Source organism: Staurois parvus, unplaced genomic scaffold, assembly GCF_062004578.1.
Source record: "Staurois parvus isolate SC_StPar_1 unplaced genomic scaffold, SC_StPar_1.0 ptg000155l, whole genome shotgun sequence".
Classification (NCBI taxonomy): domain Eukaryota; kingdom Metazoa; phylum Chordata; class Amphibia; order Anura; family Ranidae; genus Staurois; species Staurois parvus.
In genome coordinates, this window is record NW_028317951.1 from 24,763,740 (window position 1) to 24,783,968 (window position 20,229).

The window sequence follows — 20,229 nt, forward strand, 5'->3', positions numbered from 1 at the left end:
TGAGTAACAATTCTGTCTGTCCCTGAGTATGAATTCTGTGGCCCTGAGTAAGAATTCTCTGGCACTCAGTAACAATTCTGTCTGTCCCTGAGTATGAATTCTGTGGCCCTGAGTAACAATTGTGTGTCTGTGCAAGTAACAATTCTGTGTCTGTGCAAGTAACAATTTTGTGTCTGTGAGAGTAACAATTCTCTGGCACTCAGTAACAATTCTGTCTGTCCCTGAGTAACAATTCTCTGGCACTCAGTAACAATTCTGTCTGTCCCTGAGTATGAATTCTGTGGCCCTGAGTAACAATTCTGTCTCTGTGCGAGTAACAATTCTGTGTCTGTGCAAGTAACAATTTTGTGTCTGTGAGAGTAACAATTCTCTGGCACTCAGTAACAATTCTGTCTGTCCCTGAGTAAGAATTCTCTGGCACTCAGTAACAATTCTGTCTGTCCCTGAGTAACAATTCTCTGGCACTCAGTAACAATTCTGTCTGTCCCTGAGTATGAATTCTGTGGCCCTGAGTAACAATTCTGTGTCTGTGCGAGTAACAATTCTGTGTCTGTGCAAGTAACAATTTTGTGTCTGTGCGAGTAACAATTCTCTGGCACTCAGTAACAATTCTGTCTGTCCCTGAGTAACAATTCTCTGGCACTCAGTAACAATTCTGTCTGTCCCTGAGTAACAATTCTCTGGCACTCAGTAACAATTCTGTCTGTCCCTGAGTAACAATTCTCTGGCACTCAGTAACAATTCTGTCTGTCCCTGAGTAACAATTCTCTGGCACTCAGTAACAATTCTGTCTGTCCCTGAGTAACAATTCTCTGGCACTCAGTAACAATTCTGTCTGTCCCTGAGTAACAATTCTGTCTGTCCCTGAGAATGAATTCTGTGGCCCTGAGTAAGAATTCTCTGGCACTCAGTAACAATTCTGTCTGTCCCTGAGTAACAATTCTCTGGCACTCAGTAACAATTCTGTCTGTCCCTGAGTAAAAATTCTGTGGCCCTAATAACGTTTCTGTGGCCCTAAGTAACAATTCTCTGGCACTGAGTAACAATTCTGTCTGTCCCTGAGTATGAATTCTGTGGCCCTAACTAGCGTTTCTTTGTCCCTAAATAACGATTCTGTGGCCCTCATTAACAAGTCTGTGTCCCTGAGTAATGGTTCTCTGTCCCTAAGTAACTTCTCTCTGTCCCCAATTCTCGTTTCTGTGGCCCTAACTCTGTCCCTGTCCCTAGTACAGAGCGGTCTGCCTCTGTTCAATGACTGCAGGCAAATGAAGATTTCCAAAATGGCCGCTATATATACCTCGACCATTACACAGTGCTGGCTGGCTGGCTGCTGATTGGCTGATGCGATCACATGTCGTTGAGGAATGCATTATGGGGCAGCGCGCCTTGTCTGCGCGCCTTCCCCGACATCCCCGCTCCGTCGCCGCACATGTCAGCCGCCATTTTCTGAAAAATTTCGATTCGCGCGTCCGAATTAGGCTGTTTTTCGGATTCGGCACGAATCGAAATTTTTCCGATATTCGACTCGAATTCCACTTCGGATACTTCGATTCGCTCATCTCTAATCCTAGCCTAAGAGGAGTACAGGCCTTACAGACTATTTCTAAACAAAAAGTGTACATTCTATTGCCTGGATGTTTGACAGTTGGTGTGTATCATATGTACAGACATACAAGGAAAACAGTGACACTTTTTTTTAATAACATGAAATTGAAAGATTTGGATTTCTAAAAAATATATATTTACCTATGTGGATGCAGTATTGGTATGATGCTGCAACTTCTAAGACTGAGAACTGAGCCATCAAACGCTGCTGATCACTCAGTTCTCAGTCTTCAGTGAGCAGAGAGCCGGGGACTGTCAGTCCTTTGCTCTCTGCTCTGCCCCTGGCTTTCAGCTGCTGCAGTAGGGGAAGGGTCTGGTAAATATGTCACATTTGCCATCCCCTTTCTTTCCTGAATGAACACAATGAGTGATCAGTACAGATCACTCACTGCGGCCCTTCATAAATGAAACATAGTAAACCGTGTTTTTTTGGGGGTTGGGGGAGGGGCTGTCGGATTGGGTGTATGGGGCCCCGTGGTTTCTAACAGTACCCCTGGTGATATCTAACAGACTAAGTCAACCAGGGTGCACAGGCATCCTGTGGTGCCTTCAGGTTTTTTCAAGAATAATGTATTTGCTTTGGAGAATAAAATCACCTCTAATGTTGGGTATCCTATGTGTGCGGATGTTGCTGCATTATGGAAAACTATTCAGGCTGGGTGTATGGGGCCCCTTGCTTTTTATGTCTGTCAACTTTGCCTAATCAATCCAACCCTTTCCTGGAGATGAATTCACTGAGTTCATTTTTTGTGTTATTGGATAAGCTAGCCCCAGTTGTGTTCAGCAGCTCTCCTAACATTCTTTTCCTAAACATGCATTCTTCGTCTTACTGAATGTGTATTTTTATGGAAATATCATGATCACATAGAGACTGCACATTCCAGTCATTTGATGTTTGTAGGAGACATTCACCTGGCAAAAGTCAATTCGTTTAAAATTGCTTCTTTGGTTTGTAGAAGAAACGTGTAAAAATATGAAGAGAACATACAGTATGAGTGATAGGAATAACCACCAAGCCACTTTTCTACCTATTAGTTACAGAGTTACAGTTACAGAGTTGGGAAAACCCATTTAATTCTGAGAGGAGCGCTTATAACGGTCAGTTTTTACTCATTTGTGTAAAACCTTTATCCCAAAAGAAAATAAACTATTAATATAACTGTTTAAAAAGTGTTCTCAAGAGTTCGGCTTTGGGGCTGGTTCATACCACTTATGGTGCAGGAAACACGCATTTGTTTAGTTTCCGACAGTGCACAGAAATGCGCTATGTACTGCATATGCACACAGTGCCATTAATTGTTAATGGCGCCCCTACACATCTGGGAAATGTGGGTTCGCAATCACCAAAATGCATGGTACTGTAGACACATGCGGGTTGGTGTGGCTCAATTTAAAAAATTGTGCTTACCAAACTTTTTGTGTTTTTCTGCGTGTTTGGCAGCCCATTGAAATTAATGGACTGTGAAGAATGCGCCGTGCAGAAATGTGCAAACACATGTGCGCCCACACTTTTTGTGGAGTGCACTGGCCCTTAAAGAAGAGAAATATCACCAGCACACCAGGTTTCTTCAATACGGGTCCAAAGCTTTTAATGTGTAATCACATAGTTACAAGGAAAGCAATGTTTCGGAGCCTCGCAGGACCCCTTCATCAGGCATGTGACCTTCATCAGCACCCCCCTACACATACAGCCGTTGTCTAATGCAGGAACGTGTGCATTTGGATTTTGCAATTATACCTTGGCCCTTAAATAGGAACTAAACTTACCTATCCCTCACATCCAAGGAAGCTGCCATCTTAGTCTCTGTTTATTCAGTTGTTGCCATGGTGCTGCACATGTAATACGTTATGACAACAGACGTTTGACCATGACAGTTTGGCTGAGAGCACAAGTAACTGTGACAGTTATCCATCATGGCATATCTTGAATGAAACCTTTTTGGGAACTATTTACACCTATGGGTTTAATTCAGCTTTAATTTGTTAGTCCATTTAAATCTGCTAGTGCATATAGCATTATCCTTTCCACAGGTTGACAATGCTTCTGACTAAAGGTGGCTCTGATGCTACTCTGTTGTGTGTAGCCACACTATGACAGGAAGTGTGATACTGTCCAGATGACCAGGTGAAAATAATGAAAAAAAAAAACAAATGCAGCCTCCACACTTAAGTATTGGTAAGCTACAATTTGCACAACAAAGCACTTCGTCTTTTATCCCCCCATTTGCCATAACTGGCATTACATTTATTAACCTGTTCCTGTCTGGCCTATGGTAAAATAACAGGCAGGCAGGCCTCCTGTCCCTCCGGGAGGGCGTCTTATAGAGCATGCCTCTGGCGGCGCGCAGCGTGCCAATCTTTTATCTGCTGTGTCCTATGGATACAGTGCTTCACTGATGCAGGTAAACAGCCAATTAAATTGGCTGTTTACCATGTGATCGGCTGTGCAAACATACAGCGGTAACTTGCTGTTACCGCTTCTCCTCCTCACACACGGATCCTGTGTGAGAAGGAAAAAGTTAACAGTGAGTTACATCATTCAGTACTGTGCACCACATTGCCGATTGCCTGTCACACTGCCCTGATTGCCTGTCACACTGCCTGTCACAGCTGCCCATCAGTGTACCTGTCGCCAGCCCATCCGTGTACCTGTTGCCAGTCCATCAACATTCCTGGTACCTGTCGCCAGTCCATCAGCATATCTGTCGCTAGCCCATCAGCATACTTGTCAGCAAAGCCCGTCACATACCTGTCAGCACAACCCATCAGTGTACCTGTGGTACAGCCCATCACATACCTGTCAGCACAGCCCATCAGTGTACCTGTCATACAGCCCATCATGTACCTGTCAGCACAGCCCATCAGTGTACCTGTCATACAGCCCATCATGTACCTGTCAGCACAGCTCATCAGTGTACCTGTCATATAGCCCCTCACGTACCTGTCAGCACAGCCCATCAGTGTGCCTGTTGTACAGCCCATTACGTACTTGTCAGCACAGCCCATCACATACCTGTCAGCACAGCCCATCAGTGTACCTGTCATTTAGCCCATCAGTGTACCTGTCATTCAGCCCATCAGTGTACCTGTCATACAGCCCATCACGTACCTGTCAGCACAGCCCATCACATACCTGCCAGCACAGCCCATCAGTGTACCTGTCATACAGCCCATCACGTACCTGTCAGCACAGCCCATCAGTGTGCCTGTTGTACAGCCCATTACGTACTTGTCAGCACAGCCCATCACATACCTGCTAGCACAGCCATTCAGTCGTGCAGCCTATCAGCACAGTCCATCAGTGTACCTGTCATGCAGCCTGTCACCACAGCCCATCAGTGTACCTGTCAGCACAGCCCATCAGTGTACCTTTCGTGCAGCCCATCAGCATACCTGTCAGTACAGCTGATCAGTGTACCTGTCAGCACATCCATGAGGGAAGCCTATCAGTGAACCTGTCAGTGCATACACCAGTGCAGCCTAACAGTGTACCTGTCATCAGTGTAGCTAAATCAGAGTACCCATAACAGAGCCGCCATCACTGCCGCCCATCAGCAGTGTACCCATCACAGTTGCCTGCCATACAGCCAAGATGTCGAAAAAATATTTCACTAGTTAGGAGGCTTTCAAAATCCTCAGCATAACGGATGAGAGCACTGTTCGATTCCGATTCGGAATATGAGCCATTAGAAAGCAGTGGATCGGTGACCGAATTGGAGGAGGAATCATTCCCTTCTAAAATAGTAAGACGCTCTGAATAGCAGGGAACCACGAGCAGAGCCAACATACCAGTGCCATTACACCCAAATGGTCAATCGGCAAGCGCCAATGGAGCTAGACCCCAGGATGAAAGGCCCAGTACCAGCACTGGAATATCACGCCAGACCCCAAGAGTCAGGGCCCAAACATACCTCCCAGACACTTTGGCAAACCCTCTGTGGCTGCCTTCCAGCTCAGGATCAGCAACAATCCCCCGTTTTACCGCACAACCAGGCGTGCAGCCCAACACAGAAAATTTTTCCCCAACTGATTTTTTTAAATTTATTTTTCCCTGATAATTTCCTTCAATTTATTGTGGATCAGACTAACCTGTTTGCCCAACCATATATCGCAGACAACCCCAATTCATGCTATGCCCGTCCATTTGAGTGGAGACGGCTAACAGTAGAGGAGTTTAAATTGTTCTTGGGGCCTTACGATCAACATGGGGAATTAAAAAAAAAATGAATTCCATTCATATTGGTCCACCCACCCCATCCATCACATTCCCATCTTTTCAGCTGTAATGTCCAGGTCAGGCTTTGACATGATAATGCGCTTCCTGAATTCCAGTGATAGTTCCCAGTGCCCTCCCTGAGATCAGACTGGCTATGACAAACTCTATAAAATTCACCTGCTAATTATTTTTTTTATAAAATATTTTCTGAACTTTGTGTCCCTGACCAAAATATCTGTGTGGATGAATCTCTTGTCCACCTTACTGGCCGGCTGGGAATAAAGCAATACATTCCCAGTACAAGGGCCAGGTATGGATTGAAGCTCAACAAACTGTGAAAGTGCCACGGGATATGTGCTTGCCTTCCACGTGTATGAAGGCAAAGACTCCCAGCTCCAGCCCCCTGGGTGCCCAACCTACATTGGCACAAGTGGAAAAATTGTCTGGGACCTGGCCTTTCCCCTTTTCCAAAAGGGGTATCTACACAATTATGACACAAGCCTTCCTCTTTTCTGCCACCTGTAGCCTGCGGTACCACCTGAACAAACAGAAAGGACTTCCCACAAAATTTAGTGAACACAAGGCTACAAAGGGGGGAATCTGCAAGTCTGAGGAACAAGGAAGCATTGGCTGTGAAGTGGAGGGATAGGAGAGGTGTTTATGCCCTGTCCACCATCCATAATGACACCATGGTGGAAATTCATGGAAGACGACGTCCCATCTGAAAGCCAGAGTGTGTCCACAATTATAATCGATTCATGGGGGGGGGGGGTGGATTTAAACGATCAGATGCTGCAGCCCTGTTTATCAACAAGGAAGTCCCTCATCTGGTATAAAAAAGTTGCAATATACTTTTTTCACATGGCCATTTTTAATGCATACATCAACTATCAAAAGTCAATGGAAAGACCTACCACCTTCTTCAAATTTATAGAAGCTGTCATCACTGCCCTAATCTATCAGCAAGGATCTCCACCACAAAGCATTCGCTCCGATTGTGTCAACAGACGTCATGAACGCCATTTCCCTGAGAACATTCCACCATCAGAAACAGGAAGAAAGCGCCAAAAAACATGTAGGGTATGCAACAGAGGGGGAGTTAGGAGAGACACCAGTTTTCATTGTCCCCAATGTCCCTCCCAACCAGGTCTATGCATCAGTGACTGCTTCAGACAGTATCACACATTAGTAATATATTAGTTCCCCATATTTTTAACAGACTGCAATTTCCCCATTTTTAATATCTGTGCTGATCTTTTGCCTGCTGCCTTGATTGACCATGCTTCTGCCCTCCACCTTAACTAACCCTGGCCTGTTTATCGACAATGCCTCTGCTTGCCATCTGAATTGTTTCTAAACCACATTTCTGCCTTCCACCGGAACTGACCCTGGCCTGTTTATCGACTATGCTTCTGCCTGCCGTCTGGATTATCAACCACGTTTATGTCTTCTTCCTGGTCTGACCTCGGCCTGTTAAATTGAGAATGTTTTTTGTCTGCTGCTTGGATTGATCTTTTGCCCTGGTACTGCAGTAGTGGGATTCAGGATAACACAAGGATCTCACATATGTGAGGGGCTTCAAAGTAGAGAAAAAACTGTTTTTGGTTTTCTCCGGGTTCTGTAACTCCCGGAACAGGGTCTGTTTGTCCGGAGGCTTCAAAGAGATTGGGTGGGATGAAGCCTCTACCCTTGTGAACTGGTCCTACTTGATCAAGGTCCTAAGCCTGATGTTCCTGCCTGTTGCCTGGACCAATACTTTGGCTGTGCTGACCATATCTCCTCTTGCTACCTGTACTGACCCAAGACTTTTTCAGACCATGTTCCAGCCTGCAGCCTGGACCAATACTTTGGCTGTGTTGACCAAATCTCTGCCTGCTGCCTGTACAGACCCAGGACTTTTTATAGATCGTGTTCCTGCCTGTTGCCTTAACCAATACTTTGACTTTTCTGACCATATCTCCTTTTGCTATCTGTACTGACCCAGGACTTTTTATGGACCATGTTTCTGCCTAGATCTCAGCCTCTTGCCTGTTCTGACCCTGACTTGTTTATCCACCATTTTTCTGCCTGCTGCCTGGACGATTCCTGTGGCTGTTGCCTCCTTCCTGGTCCAATGCTCTCTTAAAACCACAGGTAATCTTTTGCTTATCTTTTCTTCAGCTAGGCTGTGAAAAAGTCTCACATGTGGTATTGTCATGTTCAGGAGAAGTAGCAAAATGTATTTTTGAGTATAGAAGAAATATCCTAGAAACTGAAAACTTTGTGTTAAAAAATACTTTTTAATTTCCTTTCCACATTTTCCACAAACTTGTGGGAAAAAAAGACAAAAAAAAGGACAAAATACTCATATTTTCCATTGTCCAGGTGCTTGGGGTCTTCAAAACTGTGATAGATAGTCAGGAAATTAGATGTGTAATTTTTTTCCCCTTTTAAGCTTCTAGAACGCGTGAAGGTTCTACTTGGATGTTGGGTCTCTGTATGTGGCCAGGTTGTGGAAATGTCTCACACATGTTATCACAATACTCAGGAGGAGTAGCAGAATGTGTTTTTGGGTGTAATTGCAAATATGTCTATGCCCGATGTAAAAAAATAACTTGTTATTTTGAAAATTATGTGTGAGAAACAAAAAAATAATTTCTTCATTTTCCAAAGAATTGTGGGAAAAAATTACAACTTCAAAAAACTCACCATGTCTTTTACTAAATACCTTGGACTGCCTATTTTCCAAAAAGGGGTCTTTTGGGGGCTATTTGTACTTTCCTAGCATGTTAGGGCCTCAATAAATGAAATAGGTGTGATAAGGTGTGATCAATTTTCAATTATTAACGCCATAGCTTGTAGACTCTATAACTGTATAATATAGTGCTGAGCAAACTGTAGGCGCTATATAAATCCTGTATAATAATAATTTACACTGATTTGGGTTATTTTTACCAAAGTTATTTAGCACTATAAATTTTTGCCTAAATTTATGAAGAAACATTACTTATTTGCAAAATTGTATAATAGAAACAAAGAAAACCTTTTTTTTTAATTCTCTGTATTTTTTCGTTTTTAAGGAAAAAAATAAAAAGCCAAAGGAAAGATCTATTTGTGTAAACAAAATGATAAAAATTTCATAAGGGTACAATGTTGCATGACCGCGCAATTGACATTCAAAGTGTGACAGCAATAAAAGCTGAAAATTTGCCTGGGCACGAAGGGGGTAAAAGTGCCCTGTACGGAAGTGGTTAACAAGGGTGTCTGGTTCCAATGCTCTGCAGGCATAGCTGAAGTGGGGGAACCAAAGAGCATAGGCTGGATGTTCCCATACAAATTGGCTTGGTTGGCCACTTGTTCCTGACACAGGCAAAGCTGCCCTTTGTGTGTAATTTCAGTATATTGTCACTAATATTAAAAAAAAAAATCTGAAGCTCAGACAGAACCAGATTAGGGCTTCTTTTTTAAGCAGAGAGAGGCCAATTCTTAATGAAAGAGCAAAAAACGTAAGCCTAACACTAGTCCAGACTCACATATTTTACCACCCTCCAACAATATGTTTCATTTTATTTATTTGAAACAATATTTCCACATATGCATTGGTTCATCATTTTTCATTTTTATATTAAATTTTTGAGTTATTTTTCATGGTAACTATGTCCATACATTGTCCAAGCAAACACTGTGAGCAGAAATGGCAAGGCTGAAAAAAGATGCTTACAGGAGATTACAGTTATAAACTATTGGGCATCCAGGCTGGACAACCAGCTGGAGATGCCCAATATGCCTTTGAGGTACTAACCTGCCCTGCTGTGACTGAGAAGCTGTATTTTAATAATATGAGGTGAGGGTGTGCGGTGTTTTGGGTGCAGAGAGTTTTTACATTCTCTATGAGGGGTTTCAAAGGATGTAGAGAGATAATGGCGCAAATCTTGATTAGACTGTCAGCATCAACTGACTGATGCGGTCTAATTACCACAAAGGTAAAAGTTATAGTTTAATTACTAATATAATTAACCACTTCCCGACCGGCCGTTGTATATAAACGGCCGGACGGTGGCACTGCAGGGTTGGGCGGCCGTCTATAAACGGCCTCCCCGCACCCTGCTTGTGCGCGCTCCCTGGGAGCACGCAGCACCGCAATCCGGTGCCCGCTGTGTCCTCCGGACACAGTGAAACAACGATCGTCGGACGGGACCTCTGTACGAGGTCCCGATCATGTGATCACTGATTGGCCAATCAGTGATCACATGCAAAGTAGTAAGCAAGATGTCACTTGTGACATCATTGCTTACTATGTGTGAAATCTGTGAATGATCACAGAGGTCACATGGTACAAGGCTATTTACAAAAGCCTTGTACCATGTGACAAGCTGTGACCAATCACAGCTCACTCAGTTCTTCTCAATGAGTGCATGAATGCACACAGAGAGAAAGAGAAATGATTGCTTTTACATCCTATATGGGTGTAAAAGCAATCAGTGTAAAAAAAAAAAAAAATCTTCATCACCCCTCACAAGTAGTACAGTGTCACCATGGTGACACTGTACTGCTAGGGTGACAGTATGTAAAAAAAAAAAAAAGATAAAAAAAAAAGAATAATATAAAAAAATAAAATAAAAATGTTTAAAAATTATAATTTTTGCTTATAAACTAATTTGGATTTTTTTTTTACTAAAAAGATAACGGAATAAATTTTGGCTAAGATTTATGATGAAATATTATTTATTTGCAAAATTTTATAAAAAAAACACTTTTTTTGGACATTTCATTTACATAGCAAAAAAAATACAAATCCCAGTGGTGAATAAATACCACCAAAATAAAGCTTTATCTCTCTCAAAAAAATGGTAAAAAATTCATTTGGGTACAGTGTTGCATGACCGCGCAATTGTCATTCAAAGTGTGATAGCGCTAAAAGCTGAAAATTGCCCTGGTCAGGAAGGGGGTAAAAGTGTCTGGTCTGGAAGTGGTTAAACATAATGTTATATAGATAAAATAAAATGAATTAAACATTATAAATAAAATTGGCAAATTATTATTTCAAAGACAATGGTCAGAAATATTGTACAGTCTCTCCGCAATGTGTAAGCATTTTTACAAGGTTGTAGATTAAGAGGCAAAAATCAGGTAGGATTATAATTAAGAAATATAAATCAAAGTGCATTATTTCACAGAAAAAAAATCTATAAATATTGGATAGACTTGATGGACACTATATGTAAGCAGCTTTAGTAGGCCACAGTTTAAAAAGGTGTTTTTAGCCAGGATCATAATCAAGAAATCAAAATTAGTATTTTATTTCATGATTAAAAGACAAATTTTATATCACTAAATCAACAGTATATTTACATTTGTGCTCAAAAATTTGCACACCCTGGCAGAAATTGTGAAATTTTGGCATTAATATTAAAAAAATGACTGAACATGCCAAAAACTGTCTTTTATTTAAGGACAGTAATCATATGATTATATGAAATTTATTATCACAGTTGTTTGTCTCCTTTTTAAATCATAATGATAACAGAAATCACCCAAATGGCCTTGAACAAAAGTTTATCCAAGTAACACACGCAGGGTAAAATGGCAAAAAAAAGTTAATTTCCCACATTAAATTACAGTTAGTGTCTGTGTATAAATAGTCAGTGAGTTTGTTAGCTGTTGTCTCGTGGATGCACTGAGCAGGCTCAATACTAAGCCAAGGGGAGCAGAAAAGAATTGTCAAAAGACGTGTGTAACAAGGTATAAAAAGATATCCAAAGCCTTGAATATGCCGGTCAGTACTGTTCACGTATTAAGAAGTTGAAAATTTGAGGGTATCTTGATATCAAGCCAAGGTCAGGTAGACCAAGAAAGACTGCAGCCACAATTGCCAGAAGAATTGTTCAAGATACAAAGAAAAACCCACAGGTAACCTCAGAAGGAATACAGGTTGCTCTGGAAAAAGAAGGTGTGGTTGTCTTAAGGAGTACAATATGACGATACTAGAATAAAAATGAGCTGCATGGTTGAGTTTGCTCCAATGCCACAAAAAAACCCAGTGAGGCATGCCAAAGTGTTGTCGGGCATATTGTAACCAGGCTATTTTGTGTCATTGCCTCAGTAAAGGCTTCTTTCTGGCAATTCGACCATTCAGCTAATTTTTGTTCAAGCATAGTCATATTGTGCTCCTTAAAACACCCCACCGTCTTTTTCCAGACCAACCTGTATTTCTCCTGAGGTTACCTGTGGGTTTTCACATATATCAGAAAAAAACATAACAACCACTTCTCACTCGCCCGCAATGTACTGCGGACAGGCAGCCACTTTAGGTAAAACAACGTGCAGGTATGTTGCTACCTACTTCAGGGTTTAGGGCACACATATTCTCACCCCCCCAGCTGGCACCTCTTGTGATTGTATACAGCAGGAGTCTGTTAGCAAGTCCTGGCCAGTGATTCGCGGACAGGACCTGCTAATCGGCTGCATACAATCACAGCCCAGAGCTTTGTGTTGACAATCAACAAAGAAGGGATGAGAAACTTAGAGATCTGTTTGTAAAACCAGGACACTTTACTCACATTACACATAGTTAGCAGATATGTGTAGCATGGTGGCGTCACTCCAAGCTGGAGCTCAATAGTCACCTCACCTCATGAAGGGGGAGCAGTGTCCACAATAGTATCCAGTCTTGCAAGTGTAATGTAGAAAAGGACACCACTCTAACCGAACATGGAATTTAGTATGAAGATGGCCTCAGCCATCGCAACAGCCATGCCCTCAAGAGCGATGGCTGAGGCCATCTTCATTTTTATACTAGATTCCACGTGAAGTTAGAGCGGCATCCTTTTCTACATTACACTTGCATTACACATAGTTAGGCACACATCTAACCCCTTGATCACCCTAGGTGTTAACCCCTTCCCAGTCAGTGTAATTAGTACAGAGACTGTGTATAATATTATCATCACTGGTGATGTCAGTGGCAGTTACTCTATCTCCCACCCAGTGTCAGTATTGCCTGATGCTCTATGGCAGTCCCTTTATACAGTAAATCGCTTATCACGGCCAGTAGTGTATATATATATATATATATATATATATATATATAATTTATTTTTTAAAAAAACAGTATATATACCATAGTTTGCAGGCACTATACGTTTCATGTAAACCAATCAATATACACTTGTTGGGATTTTTTAAATAAAAGACATTAGCAGAATACATTTTGGCCAAAATATTTGAAGTAATTTGATTTTTAATTTTTTTTTAATTGGATATGTTTTATGGCAGAAAGTAAAAAATATTGTTTTTTTCAAAATTTCGGTCTTTTCATTTATACCGCAAAAAATAAAACACCCAGTGGTGATCAAATACCACCAAAAGAAATCTCTATTTGTGTAAAAAAAAATTAATTTGGGTACAGCATTGTATGGCTGCACAATTACCAGTCAAAGTACTGCAGTGCTAAATAGCAAAAAATGGCCTGGGGGTAAAATCTTCCTGAGCTTAAGTGGTAAATATTCTATTTGAATAATTGCATAATAATAGTTGCATCTTTTCCCTAAAAACCTAAAGCTACACTTTCCAAACTGTCAAACTGCCCATTTTTGTAGATGACTTTATCCAGTAAGGTCTTGCTCTGAGAGATGTGGCCAAGACAGTCTGATCAACTTTGCACTGAGACCTTATTCTCACATTCAGAACGATGCATTACAAGAAACATGAACTGAGAGGGAAGGACACTTAAGAGCACTTAAATCAACTGTGTGACATGTCATGAATACACCTGATACATGCAGACAGAACTTCAGGATTGACTTATGAAATTACTGCTGCCTTCATTTCATTCAATACAGTTTAAATGATTCAATAGCTTTTAGGTTGGGTAATTTGTTTTCCTTTACATGTGAAACACATTATTAAGGTTTGGCAAAATTTTACAAAGAGCCTCTCAATATATTGCTAGTACTATTTGAGTGTGGCAACTCAGGGTAAAATTATTTCTGCCATCAATTATGCTTATTATGTATAACAAATTTTGCTATGCAGCCATCAGAAGTGCCTTCTGTCTTTTAGCACCTAGTGAGCACATCTACTCACACTTGGTATACTGGTTATTTTGATATTCAGCAATTATACACAGAGTCAGTTTATTGCTTCTCTTGTTACACTGGAAATATAAATTAATTATTGTTTCTGTGGTTATAGATTAAATGTGTTTAGGGAGACTGAATAGAGTAGTTGATTGGTATCTTATATACACTATATTGCCAAAAGTATTGTTCCAATCACCTCCATCGCCACAGGTGTAAAAAATCAAGTACCTGGGCATGCAGACTGCTTCTACAAACATTTGTAAATGAATGGGTCGCTTTCAGGAGCTCAGTGAATTCAAGTGTAGTACGGTGCTAAGTTGCCACCTGTGCAATAAGTCCATCCATGAAATTTCCTTGATTCTAAATATTCCACGGTCAACTGTTAGAAGAATTATAACAAAGTGGAAGCAAATGGGAACAGCAGCAACTCAGCCACAAAGTGGTAGGCCACATAAAATGACAGAGCGGGGTCAGCGAATGCTGAAGCACACAGTGCCCACAAGTCGACAACTGTCTGCAGAGTCAATATCTAAAGACCTTCAAACTTCATGTGGACTTCAGATTAGCACAACAGTACGTAGAGAGCTTCATGGAATGGGTTTCCATGGCTGAGCAGCTGCATCCAAGCCTTTCATTAACAACTGCAATGCAAAGCATTGGATGCAATGGTGTAGAGCACATCGTCACTGGACTCTAGAGGAGTGGAGATGTGTTCTCTGGAGTGACGAATCACGCTTCTCTGTCTGGTAATCCAATGGACGTGTCTGAGTTTGGTGGCTGCCAAGAGAATGGTACTTACCTGACTCCATTGTGCCAAGTGTAAAGTTTGTTGGAGGGGGAATTATGGTGTGGGGTTGTTTTTCAGGGGTTGGGCTTGGCCCCCTAGTTGCAGTGAAGGGAACTCTTAAGGCATCAGCATACCAAGACATTTTGGACAATTTAATGCTCCCAACTTTGTAGCAACAGTTTGGGGATGGCCCCTTCCTGTTTCAACATGACTGCGCACCAGTGCACAAAGCAAGGTCTATAAAGACATAGATGAGCGAGTTTGGGGTGGAGGAACTTGACTGGTCTGCACATAGCCCTGACCTTAACCCGATACAACACTTTTGGGATGAATTAGAGTGGAGACTGCGAGCCAGGCATCCGACATCAGTGCTTGACCTCACAGATTTGCTTCTGGAAGAATGGTCAAACATTCTCATAGACACACTCCTAAACCTTGTGGACAGCCTTCCCAGAAGAGTTGAAGCTGTTATAGCTGCATAGGGTGGGCCAGCTCAATATTGAACCGTAAGAAGTAAGACTGATATGCCAGTAAAGTTCATGTGCGTGTAAAGTCAGGCATCCAAATACTTTTGGCAATATAGTGTATATCTTTTTTGTATGCTCAGCTCCCTTGAGAAAAGAGAATTGCCAACATCGAAGGTATTGTAGGATGCGGATGTTTATCAATTGGCAAATCATCGCCTCTCTCACTATATAGAAAGACCATTACACTGGCAGTGACCAAAGATAAAGGAGTTTAGAGCAATCATCTCATTAGGATGTGAAAACTGGACTGAACAGGACTCTAGCATCAGGCATGCTTCACCATTTTGTTGATAGCCATGATGCAAGAAGTTTAATTAAAGCAACTTTAGAAGAAATTTCAGGAAAATAGGCTTCTTTTTCATAATGTAATACTTTTGGTTCTGTCCCTTGTAGTCTTCTGTCCTAGGCACTTGCCTATGAATGGTTTTTAGTAAAGAAGGCTGCCTCTGTTTGTGTTTTTTCCCCACACAGTGACAAAATATCTTTCTTCCAGGGCTTTCTTCCAATGTATGTGTTAGAAATACAGCTTTCTGCACCAGACAGAATATAGTCATGTAAAGGTTGGGAAGATAGGGCCTGGCTTCACTGCAGTAGGATTGCAGCTTGTGAATGAAATATTGCCAGATACATCCTTGGTGCTAGGAAGTCTAACTTTACCTCCAGTCACTGAGCACATTAACCAGTCAGCTCCCTAATGCCTAAAAAAAGGACCTTATATTAGCCCAGAAGAGTGCAGTTAAAGTTGTTCTAAAGCCTGGGTGTTTTATTCTTGCCTTAATGCATTTCCTGCATCAAGGTAAAAAACACCCCTACTAACTATTTCTCCCCTGAGCCTGTCAGGGATCCAGTGCCATGCTTGGCTGCAGTCTTCTCTCCCTTCTCTTCCTCTTTTCTGAGGGACTTGGGCAGCAGGGTTTTACCCCCCCGTCTTAACCACCAGTGTGAACGAGCCCTTATAACGTGATGTTGTGCTGACTTCAATCATCCAATCAAGTGCAAGCAAACATTCTGTTTTTTAAACTTTCCTTGTCCATGACTGGGTATTCAAAGTAAACACGGCTTGATTACTTTGTAAAGTGAAAGTTCACTTCGCTAAGTGAACAGGCTCTATTATTTTAGTAAATCAATCCTAAGTGTAATCATCACCCTTCAGTTAAAATGGTTTAGGCTCCATTCACATTTCGGAGTTTTGTATTGAAGGCAGAATCACCACGATTCTGCCCACGATTCCAAAACATTCTACAAAACTGACAAATTGCACCACGCTTGTTCAGGTGCCATTCATTTTCAAAGGCACCTAAAATGCAGTGTGATTCTGCTGCAAATGTCGCACAATAACTTGCACTGCAATCATGCAAACCGCATCGACTGAAGCTTGTCACCCAAAAGAAGCTCCTGCTTTTTTTCTATGCGACAAACTTCGCGCAATGCAGTTTGGTACAATTGCAGTTTGAGTTATCGTGAAAATTGCAGCAGAATAGCACCCATGTTTAGGTGCCTTTGAAAATGAATGGCGTCTGAACAAACATGGTGTGATTTGTAAGATTCTGCCTTCGACACAACACACCTAGATGTAAACAGAACCTTATGGTTTTGTTCTATGAATGTACTTATTTTTTTATATAATATTTTATATAATTTTTTATATAATTATTAACTAAATTATTCATAAATAAAATGTCAAAACATCTAGAAATTAAAACTGTAAACAAATCATTTATACTCTAGACTAAATAAACATGGGATTTTATTATATGCATCATATTCTTTTTATTTGCAATGTGGGAGCTATTTTATATTTTTCCACATGGCACTATGTTAATTATACATAAATTAAATTTTAATTAATTATACCAGCAGTAGATTGAAAAATGACATACTTAAAAAATAAGTACTCACTTAACCTTAATAAAGAGTACCTCTCTGTAGTTTTCATGCATGCGTTCAAATTTAGCAGTGCCTGAATTGTTACTTATTTTGATTGGAAAATGGAAAACAGTATTACTCTAACGGTCTAACCCACTTTGGGCTCTTAAAGTTCTTTCTCAAGCTGTTCCTGTCTTATTGAACTGTCAAATTTGAAAAACAATTCTTTTGGATCTGTATATACTTGGACACACATGGCTAAGTAACTAAGCCACTTGCCTATGCATACCTACATAAGAAATGTTTCTCCTCACTTTCTTCCAAATTTTTTCATACTAGCCACTTTGAACTGAATACATCAGCTTTTAAAAAGAGAAAATATTTTATTGCTGGTGGGTGGGGGATTTAGACTGTAAGAGCTGATCGAATGCAAATTTTCCAGCTGTTCGAGAGAAGCCAGCTGGTATACACAGACTGAAATTTGGCCAGTTCCTGCTGAACCAGCCAATTTTTGGTCTGTGTATATCCTGCTTTAGTTTATGTAAAGGTAAACCTGTAATTTTTAATTTATTGTATGTCAGAACAAGATATTTGCCTGTACCCTTCTTCCATGGCCATACATATTGGGATGAATTAATAAAAAGCATCTGTGACAAGTTCTGTCTCGGTTGGTACTTCTAGATTTTATCATTTCCACAGAGCTTAGAAAATAAAAATTGAAAACTGATTGGCTGCTCTAGGGAAGTACTCCAACTGAGAAAAAGTTTGTCTCAGGCACTTTTAATTTATTTTGCAATAAAAAAACAAGTGTAATTTCTGCATGCCAAGCATATGCAGAAGAAAGGTAGTAATCTAATGAAATTGGGAGAAAACTGTTCAATTGTGAATTTCTGCCCCATAGACCTTCTCCTTGGTATAAAGTCAGCAAATACAGATTACAAATTTGGGAGTATTAAAGTCTCTAGGTTCCTATGGGGACAAACAAAGAGAACCCATTTCAAAAGATCCAATTTCAAAATAAAAATCATATTTCATATTATAATTTTTTTTTTTTAAATTCACTACATTTTGAGAAATAAGCAGGAATACACAAAAGCACACAAACCAATACACAAGCACATAGCAACTTGATTAAATAGTCTGCAAGGCTTATCAAACTAGGCACAGCAGTTATTTATTTCAGCACAACACAATCATTGAAACATCACATACATAATAAAATAAAGCACTGTACTGCAAAACTGACATATGCATTTTGTGCCCATGAATGCATTTGGTTTATTCACTTAATTAAATGTCACCATTTGACATGACAATATTAATTTTCAAGCGCTAGAAAATAACTAGTACAGGCATTCAGAGTAAAGAGAAATCATATAGTCTCTTTTTATAATACGTTTAAAGCAGTGGCTGCTAGTGACTTAATTTTCCTCTAAGAGCTAGTTGCATGTGTCAGTTTTTTAAAATCCAGGTACAGCCCACCTGTGATGTCATAGAAAGGAGGGGCTTTTCCTCTGCAGACGGCTGTCTCGGTATCTCCTTCATCACCATGGCAACAGCCTTATCTGCCGCCCTAGAGCTTTTCCCCTACAATAGTGAAATACACAATGGCTTGTGTCAGGAAAAGGTAATATTATCACAAGCCCACCCCTCCCCCCAAAAGAACATGCCACCAAGCCCAAGTTTTTGCAAAGCAAAGTGAGCTAATGGCAGTGGTATGTTTAACTGGTTAATACAGCGTCATGATCACTTTTTACATTGGCATTGGAATAATATAAAAAAGGTAAAAATATTAGTTAAGGTTTGGAGAAAAATGCATGTTAGTTTAGAACATAAAAGTTGATTACGTGATGCAGCTGAATAAGCTTTCATATTCAATGGTATCTGGGATTCTTGCGTGAAGATATTATGACTGGAGAGTGACAAAAAAAAATGATTGAAGAGTTTAATAACTATAGACACAAAAATAAAGCGGTTGTACATAAATATTTAAATTTTTAATTGGAAAAGCCAACAAATGGAGGAAGTCAATATTGCAAAACAGCATAAGTCTGAAGAGTTTATCTAAATCCAAAACTCTTTAACAGTTTTAAAAGTATAGGAAATTGTTAAATCCTCTTGTCAGTTTTTTTTTTTTATCTGTTTCTCAGTTGATAGATTCATCTCAAATTCCAACCCTATTGGAAAAAATGGGACAAGAGAGGAAATATTTTCATAGTGAGGTAAATACCCTTTTAGGCAATTTCCAGCAAATGTTGACAACCAAAATTTGAATTCCAGTGTTAATGGCCACCAGAACAAATAGAAAGAGCAAAAATTCCAAGTGGGGAAAAATACAGAAAAAAAAACTGACAGGGTTCCTAACCCTCTAACCTCTCACCAAATATTGATAGGCAACTATTTAAATTCCTTCTCTTCAGGTGGCTGTGTGATGTAATGTGATGGTGACTCCTACATTGACACAAATGAGCTTATTTAAAAGGAACTATTGTGTGCCCTTTCATCAAAAAGTAGGAATGTAGAAAGAAAATACATATGTCAGTCAAAAAAAATAGTGTACTGAATACATTTATTAAAGATAGAATATATACTGCTGTTTTAATTGAAATAAATAAATGAACTATGAACACAATGAGAAAAGTAAATCTGCATTTGTGATTGTGTGATGAAAAGTGTCAATGCGCTATAAATAGAAATGTAATGCATATAAAACAATAGGACAGAACATACTGTTGTGTCAGAACATATTACAGTATATTACGTCATTTGTCTCTCTATCAGAATGTGTCAATGTTAGAAAATATAATTAAAACTGTACGTTGAAAAGAAAAACCATTTTGCTATGTTGGAACATACTGTTCTGAGAATGTGAAAGAGTAGCCATACGTTTTAGGTATCAGGGGTATATATAGTCATCACAGTTATAGGGCTTAGGAATAATCAAACATCTGAAGAGGGTTTTGGAGATGAAGTAGGCTACAGATGCTCAGAGAAGTTGCGGAATTGGTGGAAAGATTTTGCTCATTGGTGTTCATCTGTTCAGGGGTCAATTTAGGTTTTATTGGGATGATGAAACTAGAGTAGACATATATACAAGGAGGAATGGCACTATATTGGTAGGCTTAATTTTATGGTTTGCTGTGAATGGAAACCTAAGAAAGTCTTGCC

At 40.2% G+C, this 20,229-nt stretch overlaps 1 protein-coding gene across 3 annotated transcripts in view; it reads right to left on the bottom strand.

Moving 5' to 3' along the window:
- Window positions 1-20,229, bottom strand: part of PEX5L (peroxisomal biogenesis factor 5 like) — a 350,959-nt gene that overhangs the window by 183,494 nt on the left and 147,236 nt on the right. For 2 of the 3 annotated variants that reach the window (XM_089675554.1, XM_089675555.1), the window contains one exon: window positions 18,544-18,648. The exons of the other annotated variant lie outside the window; for it this stretch is intronic. In XM_089675554.1, coding sequence (XP_089531680.1) covers window positions 18,544-18,648 — 105 coding nt within the window. The remainder of the gene's footprint in view (window positions 1-18,543; window positions 18,649-20,229) is intronic. 3 annotated transcript variants of the gene reach the window in all.